General features: G+C 44.1%; 1 protein-coding gene across 2 annotated transcripts in view; it reads right to left on the bottom strand.

The window, feature by feature from the left end:
* The window catches only part of TMEM150C (transmembrane protein 150C), a 119438-nt gene that overhangs the window by 15595 nt on the left and 86029 nt on the right, over positions 1-17814 (bottom strand). The window contains exons 3-5 of one of the 2 annotated variants that reach the window (XM_063425357.1): positions 9431-9481; positions 9236-9268; positions 9080-9147 (exon numbers count right to left, since the gene is read on the bottom strand). In XM_063425357.1, the coding sequence (XP_063281427.1) occupies positions 9080-9147; positions 9236-9268; positions 9431-9481 (152 nt within the window). The remainder of the gene's footprint in view (positions 1-9079; positions 9148-9235; positions 9269-9430; positions 9482-17814) is intronic. The other variant, XM_063425358.1, reaches the window with a different exon arrangement.

The raw sequence follows: 17814 nt of genomic DNA, 5'->3' as shown, positions 1-17814 counted from the left end.
AAACCTGTATTCCTGACACTACAAGCTCCCTCTGCCTCCCTCAAAAATCCTTTATTTACTTACCAGATCACAGTGCAGTTGTCCCTCGGTGCTGGTTTGCTGCTCCACCTCCTCCGACATCATCCGACAGGGGGACTGGGGGACTAATGCGCATGGGCTGCGAGCACATTATGCCCACCCCATAGGAAAGCATTGAATCAATGTTTTCCTATGGAGATTTAACGGACGCTGGATGTTTTCATGCAGATAATGAAGATGCCCAGCGTCAGTTAGGCGACCAAAAGTTGCGAAGCAAGCTTGAAGCACCTTTAGTGGCTGTCTAGAGGCTGTCTTAGTGCTGAAATGTAAACATTGCAGTTTCTCGAAAACGGCATTATTTTACATTGCAGGATTAAAGGCAATAGGGACACTGTACCCAGACCACTTCAATGAGCTTAAGTGGGTTGGGTGCCTATAGTGTCCCTTCAAATGTAGTGTAACACTGATTCGGTTTTATAAACATGGCAAATGTGTTGAAATTTAAATATGCCTTTTAATGATTTTGGTGATAATTTAAATGTACAGGGCACCTAATGTATTAGCTTTGACTTTAGCCCTTTCTTAATTTGTAATATTATTACAATATATTTTTAGATGAAAACAATATATGTAAAACAAAACATAATATTTCCAGTGCCAAAGAGGTCTTCTTGCAATTGAGAAGACTATAGTAAATACTTTGTTCAGCAATAGACAAAGAATTAAAATTGGCGCGAAGGCTTTAGAATTATTAGAGGCAAATAATCTTTGCTAGGAAAATACTATTTTTCTGTGTACATAAGGTCTGAAGCAATTAAAATATGACCTTTAATTCAAAATTAAATTAATGCATCTTCACATGAATTGCATGTTAAACACTGGGAAAGCCTTTTTTTCCATCGGAGGCACAAACAGGTAAAACACAGATTCATTTACTAATTTAGAGATTTACTGCTCTTTCTTCGTTTAAAATTACAAAGAAGACCCAAAGTCATCAATTTAACATATAATTATTACTTGCTATTTATATCATACAGTATATAGCTTTAAGCAGAGGCTTATCTATCACGTTAATTGGGAAATGCAGACATTTAGTATTTGACGCGGTTCTTAAATTAGAAACTAATTAAAAATAAATTTCAACTGATGTGATCCTAGAACTTCATTACCATATTTCACTCATATGTCCTATGGTTATAGATTATCTCGCTAATTAGTCATAAAGCTTTCTTGTATAATCAGTTTCTGAGCTGTTTATTACTATATGTAGTAATATGGGTTTTGCTGCAAAGTAAAAGAAAAACAGAGAAGCAAAATAAAAAGTATACTTTACTTTAAAAGATATTTGTGTATTTATGGTTTCCAACTAAACAATGACTAAAATAGTACTAACACACACCCACACACACACACACACACGAAAAAGAAAGTACACGCTCTTTGAATGCTATGGTTTTACATGTCATGTCATAACAGCAATCATTTGTTCCTCAGCAGTAGTGATGTCGCGAACATAAAATTTTCCGCAAACGTTCGCGAACCGGCGAACCACCATAGACTTCAATGGGCAGGCGAATTTTAAAACCCACAGAGACTCTTTCTGGCCACAATAGTGATGGAAAAGTTGTTTCAAGAGGACTAACACCTGGACTGTGGCATGCCGGAGGGGGATCCATAGCAAAACTCCCATGGAAAATTACACAGTTGATGCAGAGTCTGGTTTTAATCCATAAAGGGCATAAATCACCTAACATTCCTAAATCACAATAGATATGGATTGACACCTGACATATGACATATTGATACCTTGACATATGGATTGACACCTGTCCTCAGAGACCCTGATACACACTGACACAGAGCAGAATAGGGACTGTTCCCCCTACATAGGGTCACTTGGCAGATATGGATTGACACCTGTCCTCAGGGACCCTGATACACACTGGCACAGAGCAGAATAGGGACTGTTCCCCCTACTAGGGTCACTTGGCAGATATGGATTGACACCTGTCCTCAGGGACCCTGATACACACTGACACAGAGCAGAATAGGGACTGTTCCCCCTACATAGGGTCACTTGGCAGATATGGATTGACACCTGTCCTCAGGGACCCTGATACACACTGACACAGAGCAGAATAGGGACTGTTCCCCCTACATAGGGTCACTTGGCAGATATGGATTGACACCTGTCCTCAGGGACCCTGATACACACTGGCACAGAGCAGAATAGGGACTGTTCCCCCTACTAGGGTCACTTGGCAGATATGGATTGACACCTGTCCTCAGGGACCCTGATACACACTGACACAGAGCAGAATAGGGACTGTTCCCCCTACATAGGGTCACTTGGCAGATATGGGTTGACACCTGTCCTCATGGACCCTGATACACACTGACACAGAGCAGAATAGGGACTGTTCCCCCTACATAGGGTCACTTGGCAGATATGGATTGACACCTATCCTCAGAGACCCTGATACACACTGACAGAGCAGAATAGGGACTGTTCCCCCTACATAGGGTCACTTGGCAGATATGGATTGACACCTGTCCTCAGGGACCCTGATACACACTGACACAGAGCAGAATAGGGACTGTTCCCCCTACATAGGGTCACTTGGCAGATATGGATTGACACCTGTCCTCAGGGACCCTGATACACACTGACACAGAGCAGAATAGGGACTGTTCCCCCTACATAGGGTCACTTGGCAGATATGGATTGACACCTGTCCTCAGGGACCCTGATACACACTGGCACAGAGCAGAATAGGGACTGTTCCCCCTACTAGGGTCACTTGGCAGATATGGATTGACACCTGTCCTCAGGGACCCTGATACACACTGACACAGAGCAGAATAGGGACTGTTCCCCCTACATAGGGTCACTTGGCAGATATGGATTGACACCTGTCCTCAGGGACCCTGATACACACTGACACAGAGCAGAATATGGACTGTTCCTTCTACATAGGGTCACCATTTTTAGCCCAAGGCAGCTCATCTCATCAGGCCTTTTTTTAGTCGAATGTATCGCCCACTGTCAGTCCCTTCGGGATCCATCCCTCATTCATCTTAATAAAGGTGAGGTAATCTAGACTTTTTTGACTTGCAAATTGGGATAGCTCAGGCCACAGGTCAAGCCTGCACACCCAGTAGTCAAGGGGCTCATCGCTCCTCAGAGTGTCGATATCTGCAGTTAAGGCAAGGTAGTCTGCTACCTGTCGGTCGAGTCGTTCTCTGAGGGTGGATCCCGAAGGGCTGTGGCGATGTGTAGGAGTTAAAAAGCTCTGCATGTCCTCCATCAACAATACGTCTTTAAAGCGTCCTGTCCTTGCCGGCGTGGTCGTGGGAGGAGGAGGATGACTTTCACCTCTTCCCCTGTTAGATTCCCGTTGTGCTGTGACATCACCCTTATACGCTGTGTAAAGCATACTTTTTAATATATTTTGCAAATGCTGCATTATTTCCGACTTGTTGTAATTTGGCAACATTTCAGCCACTTTCTGCTTATACCGGGGGTCTAGTAGTGTGGACACCCAGTACAGGTCATTCTCCTTCAGCCTTTTTATACGATGGTCCCTCAACAGGCACGACAGCATGAAAGACCCCATTTGCACAAGGTTGGATGCCGAGCTACTCATTTCCCGTTCCTCCTCAGTGATCTCAATGAAGGTATGTTCTTCCCCCCCAGCCACGTACAACACCACGGGTACCAGATAGGTGACAACGAGCACCCTGGGATGCCTGTTGTGGTTGGTCTTCCTCCTCCTCCTCAAAGCCACATTCCTCCTCTGACTCCTCTTCCTCACAATCCTCTTCCAGCGTTGCCGCAGGTCCAGCAAGCGATGCTGATAAGGCTGTTTCTGGTGGTGATGGTGACCACAACTCTTCCTCTTCCACTTCACGCTCATCTACGGCCTGATCCAGCACTCTTCGCAGGGCACGCTCCAGGAAGAAAACAAATGGTATGATGTCGCTGATGGTGCCTTCGTTGCGACTGACTAGGTTTGTCACCTCCTCAAAATGACGCATGAGCCTACAGGCATTGTGCATGAGCGTCCAGTAACGTGGCAAAAAAATTCCCAGCTCCCCAGAGGCTGTCCTAGCACCCCGGTCATACAAATATTCATTAACGGCTTTTTCTTGTTGGAGCAGGCGGTCGAACATTAGGAGAGTTGAATTCCAACGTGTCGGGCTATCAAGCGCCTCACTGGCATGTTATTTCGCCGCTGGATATCTGCAAAGTGCGCCATGGCCGTGTAGGAACGCCTGAAATGGCCACACACCTTCCGGGCATGCTTCAGGACGTCCTGTAAGCCTGGGTACTTATGCACAAAGCGTTGTACGATCAGATTACACACATGTGCCATGCAGGGCACATGTGTCAACTTGCCCAACTTCAATGCCGCCAACAAATTTGTTCCATTGTCACAAACCACTTTGCCGATATCCAGTTGCTGCGGAGTCAGCCACTTTTCCACCTGTGCGTTCAGGGCGGACAGGAGTGCTTGTCCGGTGTGACTCTGCTTTCAAGCAAGCCAAACCCAAGACGGCGTGACACTGCCGTATCCGGGATGTGGAATAGTACCTGGGGAGCTGGGGGGCTGCTGTTGATGTGGAGCAAGACGCAGCAGCAGAAGAGGACTCAGCCGAGGAGGTTATGGAAGAGGATGGAGTAGGAGGAGTAGAGGAGGTGGCGGCAGGCCTGCCTGCAAGTCATGGCGGTGTCACCAACTTCTCTGCAGAGCCACGCATTCCATGCTTGGCAGCCGTCAGCAGGTTTACCCAATGCGCAGTGTAGGTGATATACCTGCCCTGACCATGCTTTGCAGACCAGGTATCAGTGGTCATATGGACCCTTGCCCCAACACTGCGTGCCAGACATGCCATTACTTCCTTTTGCACAATCGAGTACAGGTTGGGGATTGCCTTTTGTGAAAATAAATTTTGTCCGGGTACCTTCCATTGCGGTGTCCCAATAGCCACAAATTTTTTGAACACCTCAGACTCCACCAGCTTGTATGGTAAAAGCTGGCGGGCTAATAGTTCGGACAAGCCAGCTGTCAGACGCTGAGCAAGGGGGTGACTTTCTGACATTGGCTTCTTACGCTCAAACATGTCCTTGACAGACACCTGACTGTGGGCAGATGAGCGGGAACTGCTTAAGGCGAGAGACGGAGTGGCGGATGGTTGAGAGGGGGCAAGGAGGACAGCAGTGGTTGACGTGGCTGAAGATTCTGGACCAGGAGGAGGATGGCGGCTTTGAGTTTGTGTGCTGCTTGTACTCATGTGTTGATCCCATAGGCGTTTGTGATGTGCTATCATGTGCCTACGCAAAGCAGTTGTACCTAGGTGGGTGTTGGACTTCCCATGACTCAGTTTCTTTTGGCACAGGTTGCAAATGGCATCGCTGTTGTTACAGGCAGACACACAAAAGAAATGCCACACTGCTGAGCTCTGTATTGACGGCATTCTGGTGGTGGACACAGCATGCGTTGATTGGCGTGCTGTCGGGCTGACCCCAGGTGCCGATGCATGCTGTCTGACTGTGCCACTAGCTCCTTGCGACGACCTCCCCCTGCTTCCAACTCGTCTCCTCCTCCTCTCTGTCTCCCCATCTGAACTTTCACCCTGTTCTTCTTCTTGTCGAGCGGGCACCCACGTGACATCCATGGACGCATCGTCATCATCAACCGCTTCACTTGTATCTGACAACTCAGCAAAGGAAGCAACAGCGGGTACATCATCATAATCATCACACCGTATGTCCATGTGTGTAATGCTGCCTGACTGAGACATATCCCTGTTATCTACATCCTCTGGCAATAATGGTTGCGCATCACTCATTTCTTCAAACGGATGTGTAAATAACTCCTCTGACAGATAAAGTGAAGCGGCTGTGGTGCTAGTGTTGGTGGTGGCGGCAGGAGGATGAGTGGTATCTTGAGAGGTGCCCGAAGCTAAGCTGGAGGAGGATGGTGCGTCAAGGTTCCGAGCGGAAGCTGTAGAAGATTGGGTGTCCTGTGTTAGCCAGTCAACTATGTCCTCAGAACTTTTCAAGTTCAGGGTACGTGGCCTCTGAAAATTGGGCATTATTCTAGGGCAAAAGGGAATCACAGCAACACGACCACGACGGCCCCTGCGGAGTGGCCTGCCTCTGCCTGTCATTTTATTTTGGATTAGTGGTACTATGCGCTCAAGCTACTGTGAGACCAGATATGAGTGGCAATGTGCACTGGCAGAGGTTGGCAGAGTACACGCTGTATGCCTGACACACCCACTTGAAGACAATTAACTGCTATTCAATCTATAACAGTGAAAAACGTTTTTGGGTTTTAAATGCATGCTATTGTGACACCAGATATGAGTGGCAATGTGCACTTGCAGAGGTTGGCCGAGTACACGCTGTAGGCCTGACACACCCGCTTGAAGACAACTAACTGCTATTCAATCTATAACAGTGAAAAAAGTTTTTGGGTTTTAAATGCATGCTATTGTGACACCAGATATGAGTGGCAATGTGCACTTTCAGAGGTTGGCAGAGTACACGCTGTAGGCCTGACACACCCGTTTGAAGACAGCTAACTGCTATTCAATCTATAACAGTGAAAAAAGTTTTTGGGTTTTAAATGCACGCTATTGTGACACCAGATATGAGTGGCAATGTGCACTTGCAGAGGTTGGCAGAGTACACGCTGTAGGCCTGACACCCGCTTGCAGACAAGCAACTGCTATTCAATCTATAACAGTGAAAAATGTTTTTGGGTTTTAAATGCACGCTATTGTGACACCAGATATGAGTGGCAATATGCACTTGCAGAGGTTGGTAGAGTACACGCTGTAGGCCTGACACCTGCTTGCAGACAAGTAACTGCTATTCAATCTATAACAGTGAATAAAGTTTTTTGGTTTTAAATGCAAGCTATTGTGACACCAGATATGAGTGGCAATGTACACTTGCAGAGGTTGGCAGAGTACACGCTGTAGGCCTGACACACCCGCTTGAAGACAAGTAACTGCTATTCAGTTTATAACAGTGAAAAAAGTTTTTGGGTTTTAAATGCACGCTATTGTGACACCAGATGTGAGTGGCACTGTGCACTGGCAGAGGTTGGCAGAGTACATGCTGTTGGCCTGACACACAGACGCTTGCAGACAACTAACTGCTGTTCAATCTATTACAGTGAAAAAAATGTTTTGGGGTTTTTAAATGCACGCTATTGTGCCACCAGATATGAGTGGCACTGTGCACTGGCAGAGTACACGCTGTTGGCCTGACACACAGACGCTTGCAGACAACTAACTGCTATTCAATCTATTACAGTGAAAACATTTTTTTGGTTTTTAAATGCAAGCTATTGTGACACCAGATATTAGTGGTGGCACTGGGCAAGTGGGCACAGTATCCACTGTGAGCCAGACACAGAAGCTGGCAGGCAGGCAGGCAACTGCAATTAGATTACACACAAAAAAAAGCAGACTGATGTTCTAGCTCGAAAAAGGGCTTTTTGGGGTGCTGTCCTTACAGCAGAGATCAGATGAGTCCTTCAGGACTGTAGTGGACACTGAATACACTAGCCTAGCTTTACATTTCCCTATCAAATGAGCAGCAGCTACACTTTCCCTCCTCTATCTAAGAATGCAGCTTCAGAATGAATCTAAAATGGATGCTGTACAGGAGGTGGGAGGGTCTGGAAGGGAGGGTATGCTGCTGATTGGCTGGAATATGTCTGCTGACTGTGAGGCACAGGGTCAAAGTTTAGTCAATTATGACAAATAGGGGACCGATCGAACCGCGCATGTGTTCGCCCGCCGTGGCGAACGCGAACACGCTATGTTCGCCAGGAACTATTCGCCAGCGAACAGTTCGGTACATCACTACTCAGCAGGTCTTAAAATTAGGTAAATACAACTTCAGATGAACAACACATGACGTATTACACAGGGTCATGATTTCTTTAACAAAAATAAAGCCAAAATGGAGAAGCAATGTATTAAAAACCAAGTACACACTTACGGCTTTCACAGGACTGAGGCTAAGTAGTAGACAGATGCTGCTAATCAAATACCCTTGATTATTTTATCATCAGCAAACGTGACCACCTCTAACCGTTTGATGGTCTGGAGAATTCAAGTGTGTATTAACACAATGCCAGTGAGGAAAGACATGAGCAATTATCTTAGAGAAGCAATCGTTGGTGCCCATCAAACTGGGAAGGATTATGAGAGCATTTCCAAACAATTCAAAGTCCATCATTCTACAGTGAGAAAGATTATTCAAAATTGGAAAACATTCAAGACAGCTGACAATCTTCCCAGGAGTCGACATCCCAGAAAATTCACCCCAACGTCAGACCATGCAATGGTCAGAGAAATTGAAAGAAAACAAAGCATTACATCTCATGCTCTACAGACCTCAGGTAGCATGTTAAATGTTAAAGTTCACGACAGCACAATTAGAAAAAAAAACTGATCAAGTATGGTTTGCTTGGAAGGGTTGCCAGGAGAAAACCTCTTCGTTCTAAAACGAACATGGCAGCACGACTTAAGTATGCAAAGTTGCATTTGAACAAACCTTCAGACTTCTGGAACAATGTCATTTGGACATATGAGACCAAAGTGGTGATGTTTGGCCATAACGCACATTGCCACGTTTGGTGAAAACCAAACACAGCATATCAGCACAAATACCTCATGTCAAGCCTTGTGAACTGATAGATAGATATAAAATCAAGGGGGAGATTGTGATGATTTTCTTGTTTAAAGGAGCACCTAAAATGGAGTTGACCCCCTGTTTGACGCACTTGGACATGATGAATGAGAAAAAAACCATAATTCCTAAAATTTACACGTTATTGTTAACGGAACACTTGGAAACTGTTAGAAGGGGAAGAAAAAAAAAGTAAATCCAACACAAGTTGCTGGTTCTGTAGTTGTGTTCTCTGGGACCAGGAAATTACTGATAAGTCTGAGCAAAAGCTGGTCAAATATGTTATGACATAAATTAATACAAAATAAAAAAAATAAAAAAAAGAGAGAATGAAAAATATCCTACCTAGAAAAGCTGCCATATTCATCACTTGACTGAATACACAGCTTGCTGGAGGCGAATCACCTGCAACGCTATATAAAAACACACACAGGGTTATCACATATAAGGCATCACTCATATTATCCTAGCAAAATTCTATTATTTATTATGAAGGTTTACCTTATATATGGCGGCCGTCTTAAATCAGGTCTTCTAGAAAAATAAAAAAGTCAAAGCTAAAAGTCAAAATGCATCTACATAACAGGTATCAAACTGTACCAGCTGTTGGCTGGAAGAGAATTATGTAAACAATGACTGGAGGATCAAGGTTGGAAATAAACGATTTTTGGGCATGATTTAACCGAAGGTGTTTACCTGTTAAATGTTAGAGGGAAAATCTTTCCATCTTCGATTGCAATAAAGTATCTGTTTAAAATAAAAGATCAGAATTGTATCATCTGCATAACATTAAAACAAATATTTTTATATACCTCCTACACACTTTTTTTTTAATACGTAATGTGCATTTCTAGTTTAAATGTAACTCCATAAATATTAAACCTAAGAAAAATGTGAAAAACAAACCAAAATACAACAAATACTAAAAAGAATTACTAATTGATCAACAAAAAGAAAACTTTACTCACCTTAACCACTACAGCACACTATGGTGCCATCAGTGCCCTGGTCCTCTCGAGTGTAAGTAGTCAAACTGTTTTAGAATGGCTTGCCTTCTTACTTGGGGTCTGCAAGGTTTTGCTCCCAGCCGCTCTGAGAGCCAGAATTTCCTTCTTGGATGCTTCTGTTGGCTCTTCTAAGCCAAGTCCTGCAATGCAGAAGTTAGCTCTCTGGCTGAGAGTTTCAGCTGATTGTTCTCAGTCAGTAAGCTAAGCATTGTATTGAAATTCCTGCAGAGGAACTTTCGACTCCCAGTTTATAAGTCAAACCATTCATAAATACAGTGTGATTTCATTTTTGTATCCTATTTATCAGATGTTCCAGAATATGAGTAGCTATATAGCTACATTATGTTGCTAAAAGCTAAAAGTGCATGGCTGGGTCCCAGGGGCACACATCGCTGAAGGGCTCATCAGTAGCAGGTAGGATGAATTCATCAAGCCAGATCACCTACTTATGGACACCTATTCTGTTTGCTCATTTTCTGTGTTATTTAGCTACAGCTTGATCTCTACAGCTTGTGGTTTGAACACGGTGCAGCATAAATATCTTGTGATTTAATGTGTTGACTTCTGAGAGGTTGTGTAGAATCAATGCCACTTCTTTGCCTTCATCTTGAAGTTTAAGAATATCATTCCATATCTTGACTACGGCAGACTCAAGGGCTCAGTGGCTATAAATTCCTAGGATAATCTTTCATTTGAATAGTATATTCATTATTGGAGTAGTAGCAGGAGTTGGAGTACGAGTAGTGGCTGTGTTGAAGCACCAAGACCGTCTTGAAAACGGTCTTGGTATTGAGCCCAAAGTTAGAAAAGCTTGAGTGACTGTGTGAATGGGTAGAATGATGGTTCGATATTTAATTATCATTAATGTGGCTGCCCATGGATTTGGGTTGAATGAAATGGATCTTAGGTTGATGATCTTATAGTTTTTTCCATTGTTCTCATGATAATTGCAGTGACCTGTATCATGACTGATTGTTCACTACAGGTTTTGGGTATGTAGAATAAATAACCTGGTATAAAATAATTATTGTTTTATCCATCTTTTCTTTTTCCCTTTCTTCTATTAGATGATTAATGTTGATTGGGGCACTTCGACTTGTTAGGTTTTTTGACTTGTATAAATACTGGTGGAGGCACTTCTCTAATAACAGGGCTTGAAAAAAACAAAAAGACCTGCTCAATTTTTATGTGCTTGGACACCAATAACGTACAAAAAAATCTTAGCGAAATAAAACCATACTGAAATTATTATTTCATTGCTATTTTGTGGATGATTTGGAATAGGTCTTTTGGTATATTGTTGGAGTTGTTTTCTCTGTGATGAAGCTACAGCTTTCCTTATCGGTGTTGCATATTTATTTTCTAATGGATGTTTCCATAGTTCCTTTGGGATTTCCTCTTTTTTGTTCTGCTTGGCAGTCTGATCTTCTGTATTTAGGTAGGCTCCTCATTTAGTTAAGACTGTAAATGACATATTCAGGGGATGATATTTTTCAATGAAGGCATTGACAAGATCTGAAATATCCATGATAGCATAGTTCTGGAGGCGTTCTTAGTTTTTCATATAGTAATGACATCAGTAACCACTCATACCTGGAACTATTTAACAAAAAAAAAACTAGGGAAAGGTTCATATATATCCAGATTGCTTTCTAAAACATACAGCCTTAATTCTATTTTTCTCACCATACTGTGTGTGTCGATCATTTTTCTACAAGCAATCTGACAGCCCAATTACTACTAACATTACTAACAAACAAATTTGTTAGATTTGTAGTTTAGACATTTCTGCCTTAAAAACAATAATTTTACTACACATATTACTTTGGAGTAAATGGAGCTAATGACTATTACTAGTCCAAACAGGGCTTTTCCTGTACATTTTAAAATATGAACACATAATATAGCCCAAAATTCCTTGCAGCTATGATGAATTTCTATGTGACAATTTTTAATTTGTCTTGTACATATTATAACATTGGCTTGGAAAAAAATGACTGCAATAATATCTTACATTATTTATTTTTTAAAATCATTAAAGTTTCATTATGAATAATCCCATCTAGATAGTCACTGAACCTATTGTACAGAAGTTTAAATCCTTTGAATCATATTTGTTGTCACTCTAAGCCACATGAGTAAATGCATTATATAAAACACATCAATAAATCAATAAGTACATCGCCATGTAACAGCTGCTCTGCATCCTAGCAACACAGGTAAATGGATGCACACACAATTGAGTGCAAACAGCAGACTGTGTTCACTGCAAGAATTTCTTTTTTAATTTAACCCCTTAAGGAAGGAGGCAATTGTCCATGTTCATATCCAAAACAAAAACAATTTAAAGGACCACTATAGTGCCAGGAAAACATACTCGTTTTCCTGGCACTATAGTGCCCTGAGGGTGCCCCCATCCTCAGGGACCCCCTCCCGCCGGGCTCTGGAGAGAGGAAGGGGTTAAACACTTACCTTTCTCCAGCGCCGGGCGGGGAGCTTTCCTCCTCCTCTCCTTCTTCCTAGCGATGTCATCGGCTGAATGCGCATGCGCGGCAGGAACCGCCCGCGCATTCATCCGGTCGCATAGGAAAGTATTTACAATGCTTTCCTATGGACGCTGCCGTCTTCTCACTGTGATTTTCACAGTGAGAATCACGCAAGCACCTCTAGCGGCTGTTAATGAGACAGCCACTAGAGGCTCTGGAGGCTGGATTAACCCTCAGTATAAACATAGCAGTTTCTCTGAAACTGCTATGTTTATAAAAAAAAAAAAAAGGGGGGTTAATCCTAGAGGGACCTGGCACCCAGACCACTTCATTAAGCTGAAGGGGTCTGGGTGCCTATAGTGGTCTTTTAACCGTTTTTTTTCAAGTGCCCCATGCATATTATATATCAGTTTGTAAAGCACAGAAAGGGCTTTAATTTAACATCATATATGTATATTTAACACAACATTACATGTGAAAAACGTTTTAAAAATGGGAAACATTTTTTAAAAATAAACTAATATTTTCACTAATCATTTACACATCAAGTGGAACTAATTAAAAATAACTCAAAATAGATTAATATATTAGTCCGGATTGTTAAATGCCTAATATGTTTAGGATCTTAATTCATTTTTGATTAATGCTAACCTCAGCCCCCATACTAATGTTATACTAACGATATCCCTTATTCAATGCTTACACTAATTCTAACTTTATGCTTAAAGGAACACTATAGGGTCAGGAACACAACTATGTATTCTTGACCCTTTGGTAAAAAAAACACTATTTAGTTGGCTTGCCCCCACCTTAAAAATAATTAAAACTCCCCTTATTTTCAGCGCTGCACGGGTCTGCCGGTGCTGGCTCCGCCCACTTGATGACATCATCACAATTGCCGATTTTTAGCCAATCCAATGCTTTCCTCTGGCGAAAGCATTGGATTGGATAAAATCGTCAAGGAGGCAGGGCCCCCTTGAATCAATGCATCTCTATGAGGAAAATTCAGTATCCCCATGGAGATGCTGCCTACTGTGCATCACTGAGCCAGGAAGCACCTCCAGTGGCCATCTGAGGAGTTGCCACTTGGAGGTGTCTAAGGGGCAATGTAAACACTGCCTTTTCTCAGAAAAGGCAGTGTTTACAGAAAAATGCTTGCATATAATGATTATACTCAACAGAACAACTACACTAAGATGTAGTTGCTCTAGTGACTATAGTGTCCCTTTAACCTCAACCCTACACTAGCTTTAACCCTAGAACAGCATTAACCCATACCCAGCATTAACTCTTACCTTACCCTGACCCTACACTTAACCTAACCCTAACTCAACAGCTAACCCTACCACTAACCCAAACCTAATCCTAAGGTAACCCACTGCTAATATCAATGCTGATATTGTTAATGGGTTTTAGTGTATTTAACAAAGTAGATGGTGGCATATTGCCTGGCTCCCAAGCGATTATAAATGCACTGGTCCCAGTCAGCTGGGGCAGGCTGGGAGACCCTGACAATCTATTCAGACCCTGGAGTATCTTACCAAAGCTGCATACATCACGAAAAAAAATGCGGCCAAGCACAATCGCTCAGCTGTGGTTTTCTGATGGGGTTAAAAGGCTCTATGGAGCGATGACTCCCATTGCTACACAGAGCTCAGTCAGTCAGTCTGGGGCCACCAGCGGACACCAGGAGCCCCAGGAATCCATTGAAACTTGGTGTTAGTGGTGCGAGCAGTGATTTAACCCTACTCATACCGCAATCTCTAAGTAGCCATTTAAAAGCCTATTTTAAGAGACGCTTCAAGTACTACAAGCAGCTCATCTAAAAGTCTGGCGCCACTAGCAGACAGAGGGGATCCCCAGGTATCCAGATACCTAGGGATCCCTGGTGTGAGCAGGGATTTAATACTGCACACACCAAACATGCAGGGTCTTCTATTTCACTATCAGGCATTAAAGCCATGGGCGTAGGAACACAAAGAAATCTGGGGGGGGATAGCATTTTTACTCGCCGGGTATATTCTTATTCCGTAAACTAGGAGTTGTTTATCCCATTGTACAGCGCTACGGAATTTGCAGTCGCTATATAAATGATTAAATAATAACATTAAAGGGTCACTACAAGGAAGGGGTTTTACTTACCCGTATACAGCGCCGGGATCCTCCTGATTAGAACCACCCCTACCCTTCCCATGAATATTAGAACCACCCATACCCCTTCCATGCACAAAAGAACCCCACCTACCCCTTCCACGCATATTAACCCCCTACCCCTTCCATGCATATTAGTACCCCCCTAACCACTTCCATGCATATTAGTACCCCCTAACCCCTTCCATGCATATTATAACCCACCCTACCTCTTCCATTCATATTAGTACTCCCCTAACCCCTTCCAATAATTTTTCTACCTCCCCCCTCCTCCCATCCATATTAGTAGCCCCCCCCCTAAACCCTTCCAATTATTTTTCTACCTACCCCTCTCCCCCTATCCTTATTAGTAGCCCCCCTAACCATTTCCGATTATTTTTCTGCCATGTTAACTAACGCCAGTGCTGGAGTGCCGCCGTGTTTACATTAAAAGGTCTGCAGGGACAGGCTATAGACACCAGAACCACTACATTAAGCTGCAGTGCTTCTGGGGACTATAGTGTTTCTTTAATGTGAGGTAAATTAGAGATTAGAGCCACGAATAATATGCTAGATTGCCTACTTACAACCAGATGAGGATGATGATGGGCTCTAGCTGCAGTCTGGCTCCACTGGTCTGGTGTAGAACAGGCTCTCTGGAGGCTGTTTGTAACTGTGGTCCCAAAAATCAATGTTCTGTGAGAACGGGAATCAGCTCCATTTTTTGGGGGCCCTTTACACAGCTCAAGGTCTGGGTCCCAGGGTCCACCTTCACGTTCCACCAATGAGTTTGTTCACAAGGGGTGGAGTGTGTAGGGGATGTCCTGATATGTGTGTAAGGAATGCATTGTGTGATTCTGTGTATGTACGGGATGCAGTGTGTGCGTCTGTAAGGGGTGCATTGAGTGTGTGTAAGGAATGCATTGTGTGTTTCTGTGTGTGTGATGGATGTCAATCTCCCCCCCCCTCTCCCTGTTTCTTTCTCCCCCCCCCCTCTCCCTGTTTCTTTCTCCCCCCCCCCTCTCCCTGTTTCTTTCTCCCCCCCCCCTCTCCCTGTTTCTTTCTCCCCCCCCCCTCTCCCTGTTTCTTTCTCCCCCCCCCCTCTCCCTGTTTCTTTCTCCCCCCCCCCTCTCCCTGTTTCTTTCTCCCCCCCCCCTCTCCCTGTTTTTCTCCCCCCCCCTCTCCCTGTTTCTTTCTCCCCCCCCCCTCTCCCTGTTTCTTTCTCCCCCCCCCCTCTCCCTGTTTCTTTCTCCCCCCCCCTCTCCCTGTTTCTTTCTCCCCCCCCCTCTCCCTGTTTCTTTCTCCCCCCCCCTCTCCCTGTTTCTTTCTCCCCCCCCCTCTCCCTGTTTCTTTCTCCCCCCCCCTCTCCCTGTTTCTTTCTCCCCCCCCCTCTCCCTGTTTCTTTCTCCCCCCCCCTCTCCCTGTTTCTTTCTCCCCCCCCCCTCCCTGTTTCTTTCTCCCCCCCCCCCTCTCCCTGTTTCTTTCTCCCCCCCCCTCTCCCTGTTTCTTTCTCCCCCCCCCTCTCCCTGTTTCTTTCTCCCCCCCCCTCTCCCTGTTTCTTTCTCCCCCCCCCCTCTCCCTGTTTCTTTCTCCCCCCCCCCTCTCCCTGTTTCTTTCTCCCCCCCCCTCTCCCTGTTTCTTTCTCCCCCCCTCCCTCCCTGTTTCTTTCTCCCCCCTCCCTGTTTCTCCCCCTCCCTCCCCGTTTCTCTATTTCCGCCCCTCCCTCCCTGTTTCTTTATCCCCCCCTCCTTGTTTCTTTCTTCCCCCCTCCCCTACCTGTGTTGTAGCGTGGCCGAGCTGTGTACTGTCCGCAGGTACAGGGAGCTTTTGTTTCCTGTATCCGGCGGACTAACAGGAAGGGCACACTCAGTGTTCACTTCCTGTTAGTCCGGCCGGGTACAGGAGACAGATTCTCCCTGTACCGGCGGACTATACAGGGCTCGGCCACGCTACATTGAGGGAGTGACAGGAGGGAGGCTGAGCGCTTCCCTCCTGTCAGCCCCTCTCCTCTGGCTGCGCCCGGGCGGTGCGCAGCCGCCTGAGGCTCTCTGCAGAGCGCTCGGGCGGCTGCAGCAAAAGGGGGGCCGGCGGAGCTGGGGGGGATTTCCCCATTACCTGTCCCCCCCGCATGATTTGCTGGGGGGGATGCGTCCCCTCTATCCCCCCCGGTTCCTACGCCCATGATTAAAGCCCACTTTATGTAAGACAGCATAGAATGCACCAATGTCATTAAGGTCTTAAAAAATGCTAATACCACCCAAGGAAAAATAGATATGTTCCTATGGACAATAATGAGGACCTAGTACACACATATGTAATGAATTTGTAAATTCAAGCAAAACAGGCATAAAAAGGTGCTAGATTTTAAGCAATCACTATAGATACAAATGCAATGATCTTGCTGAATTATCAGTAGTAAGTATGATGACCACGAATTACTCCACTTTTGCATTATTACTTGTTAGTAAATTACCATATTTATTTGAATCTAATAAGCCATCGAATCTAATGTGCACATCAATTTTTGAAACCTGGAAGCTGAAAAATGTTTTGCTGGCGAATGTAATGCTTATTTATACAAGATACTACTATACAACATTGTGCTACAATTAAAATATGTTTATTGCCATATTCCATAGTAACATTGATGGTATTTCAATTTTAGTGTTACATGTTAAATCTATTCTTTCTTAAGCCCTCTTTCAGGAACAAAATTTGCCTGTGTGAATTCGCCAGTGGAATGCAATTCGCATGAAAAGTTAAAATTTTGCCCCAATGTAATGCGCCATCAAATCTTATGCACATTCAAATTTTGGAAACTTTATTTTATAAAAAGGTGCACATTAGATCCGAGTAAATACAGTATCTCATTCTTTATGAATTGTATTTCATTTTATAAAAAATATGACAGTAAACAGTGAGGTTATGGGTCATAAACACCAAAACTGCAGTACTGTAGTAGAAATGGAAATAAGAGGGCCTTTGTTTAAAAGTTGTTGTTTTCTTATGTGCATTGCAAAGAGATCCTTAATTTATGTTAAAAGTATACTCAACTCACCATAACCACTACAGTACACTGTAGTGTGTGTTGTAAATAGTAAAACCAATTTAGATCAGTTTGACTAATTACCTGGGATCTACCACACTCTGCTCCCTGCAAGAGTAGGATTTTCCATTAGCTCTCCTTAGCTAAGCACTGAATTTGAAGGAAAGCATCAGTTGATTGTTCGAGCTAGTAAGCCAATCCCGCACTGCTGGGCTTAACTCGGGCACTGAGTGCTCTCTTAAGGCTGTAGTGAAGACAGGCATAGCACCTAGTCACCCTTAGGTAGGCAATCTAACCTCTATAAAAGCCAGACTCAGTTTGGCAACAGACAGCATCATTGTGAAGGCATTAGTTTAATGCCAATCCTAGGGGAGCACCTATAGGCTTCACCTCTCGCAGGTACGTCCCGAC

This window comes from Pelobates fuscus, chromosome 6 (assembly GCF_036172605.1).
Source record: "Pelobates fuscus isolate aPelFus1 chromosome 6, aPelFus1.pri, whole genome shotgun sequence".
In the NCBI taxonomy this organism is placed as follows: domain Eukaryota; kingdom Metazoa; phylum Chordata; class Amphibia; order Anura; family Pelobatidae; genus Pelobates; species Pelobates fuscus.
This window is presented reverse-complemented; position numbering and strand designations above follow the sequence as displayed.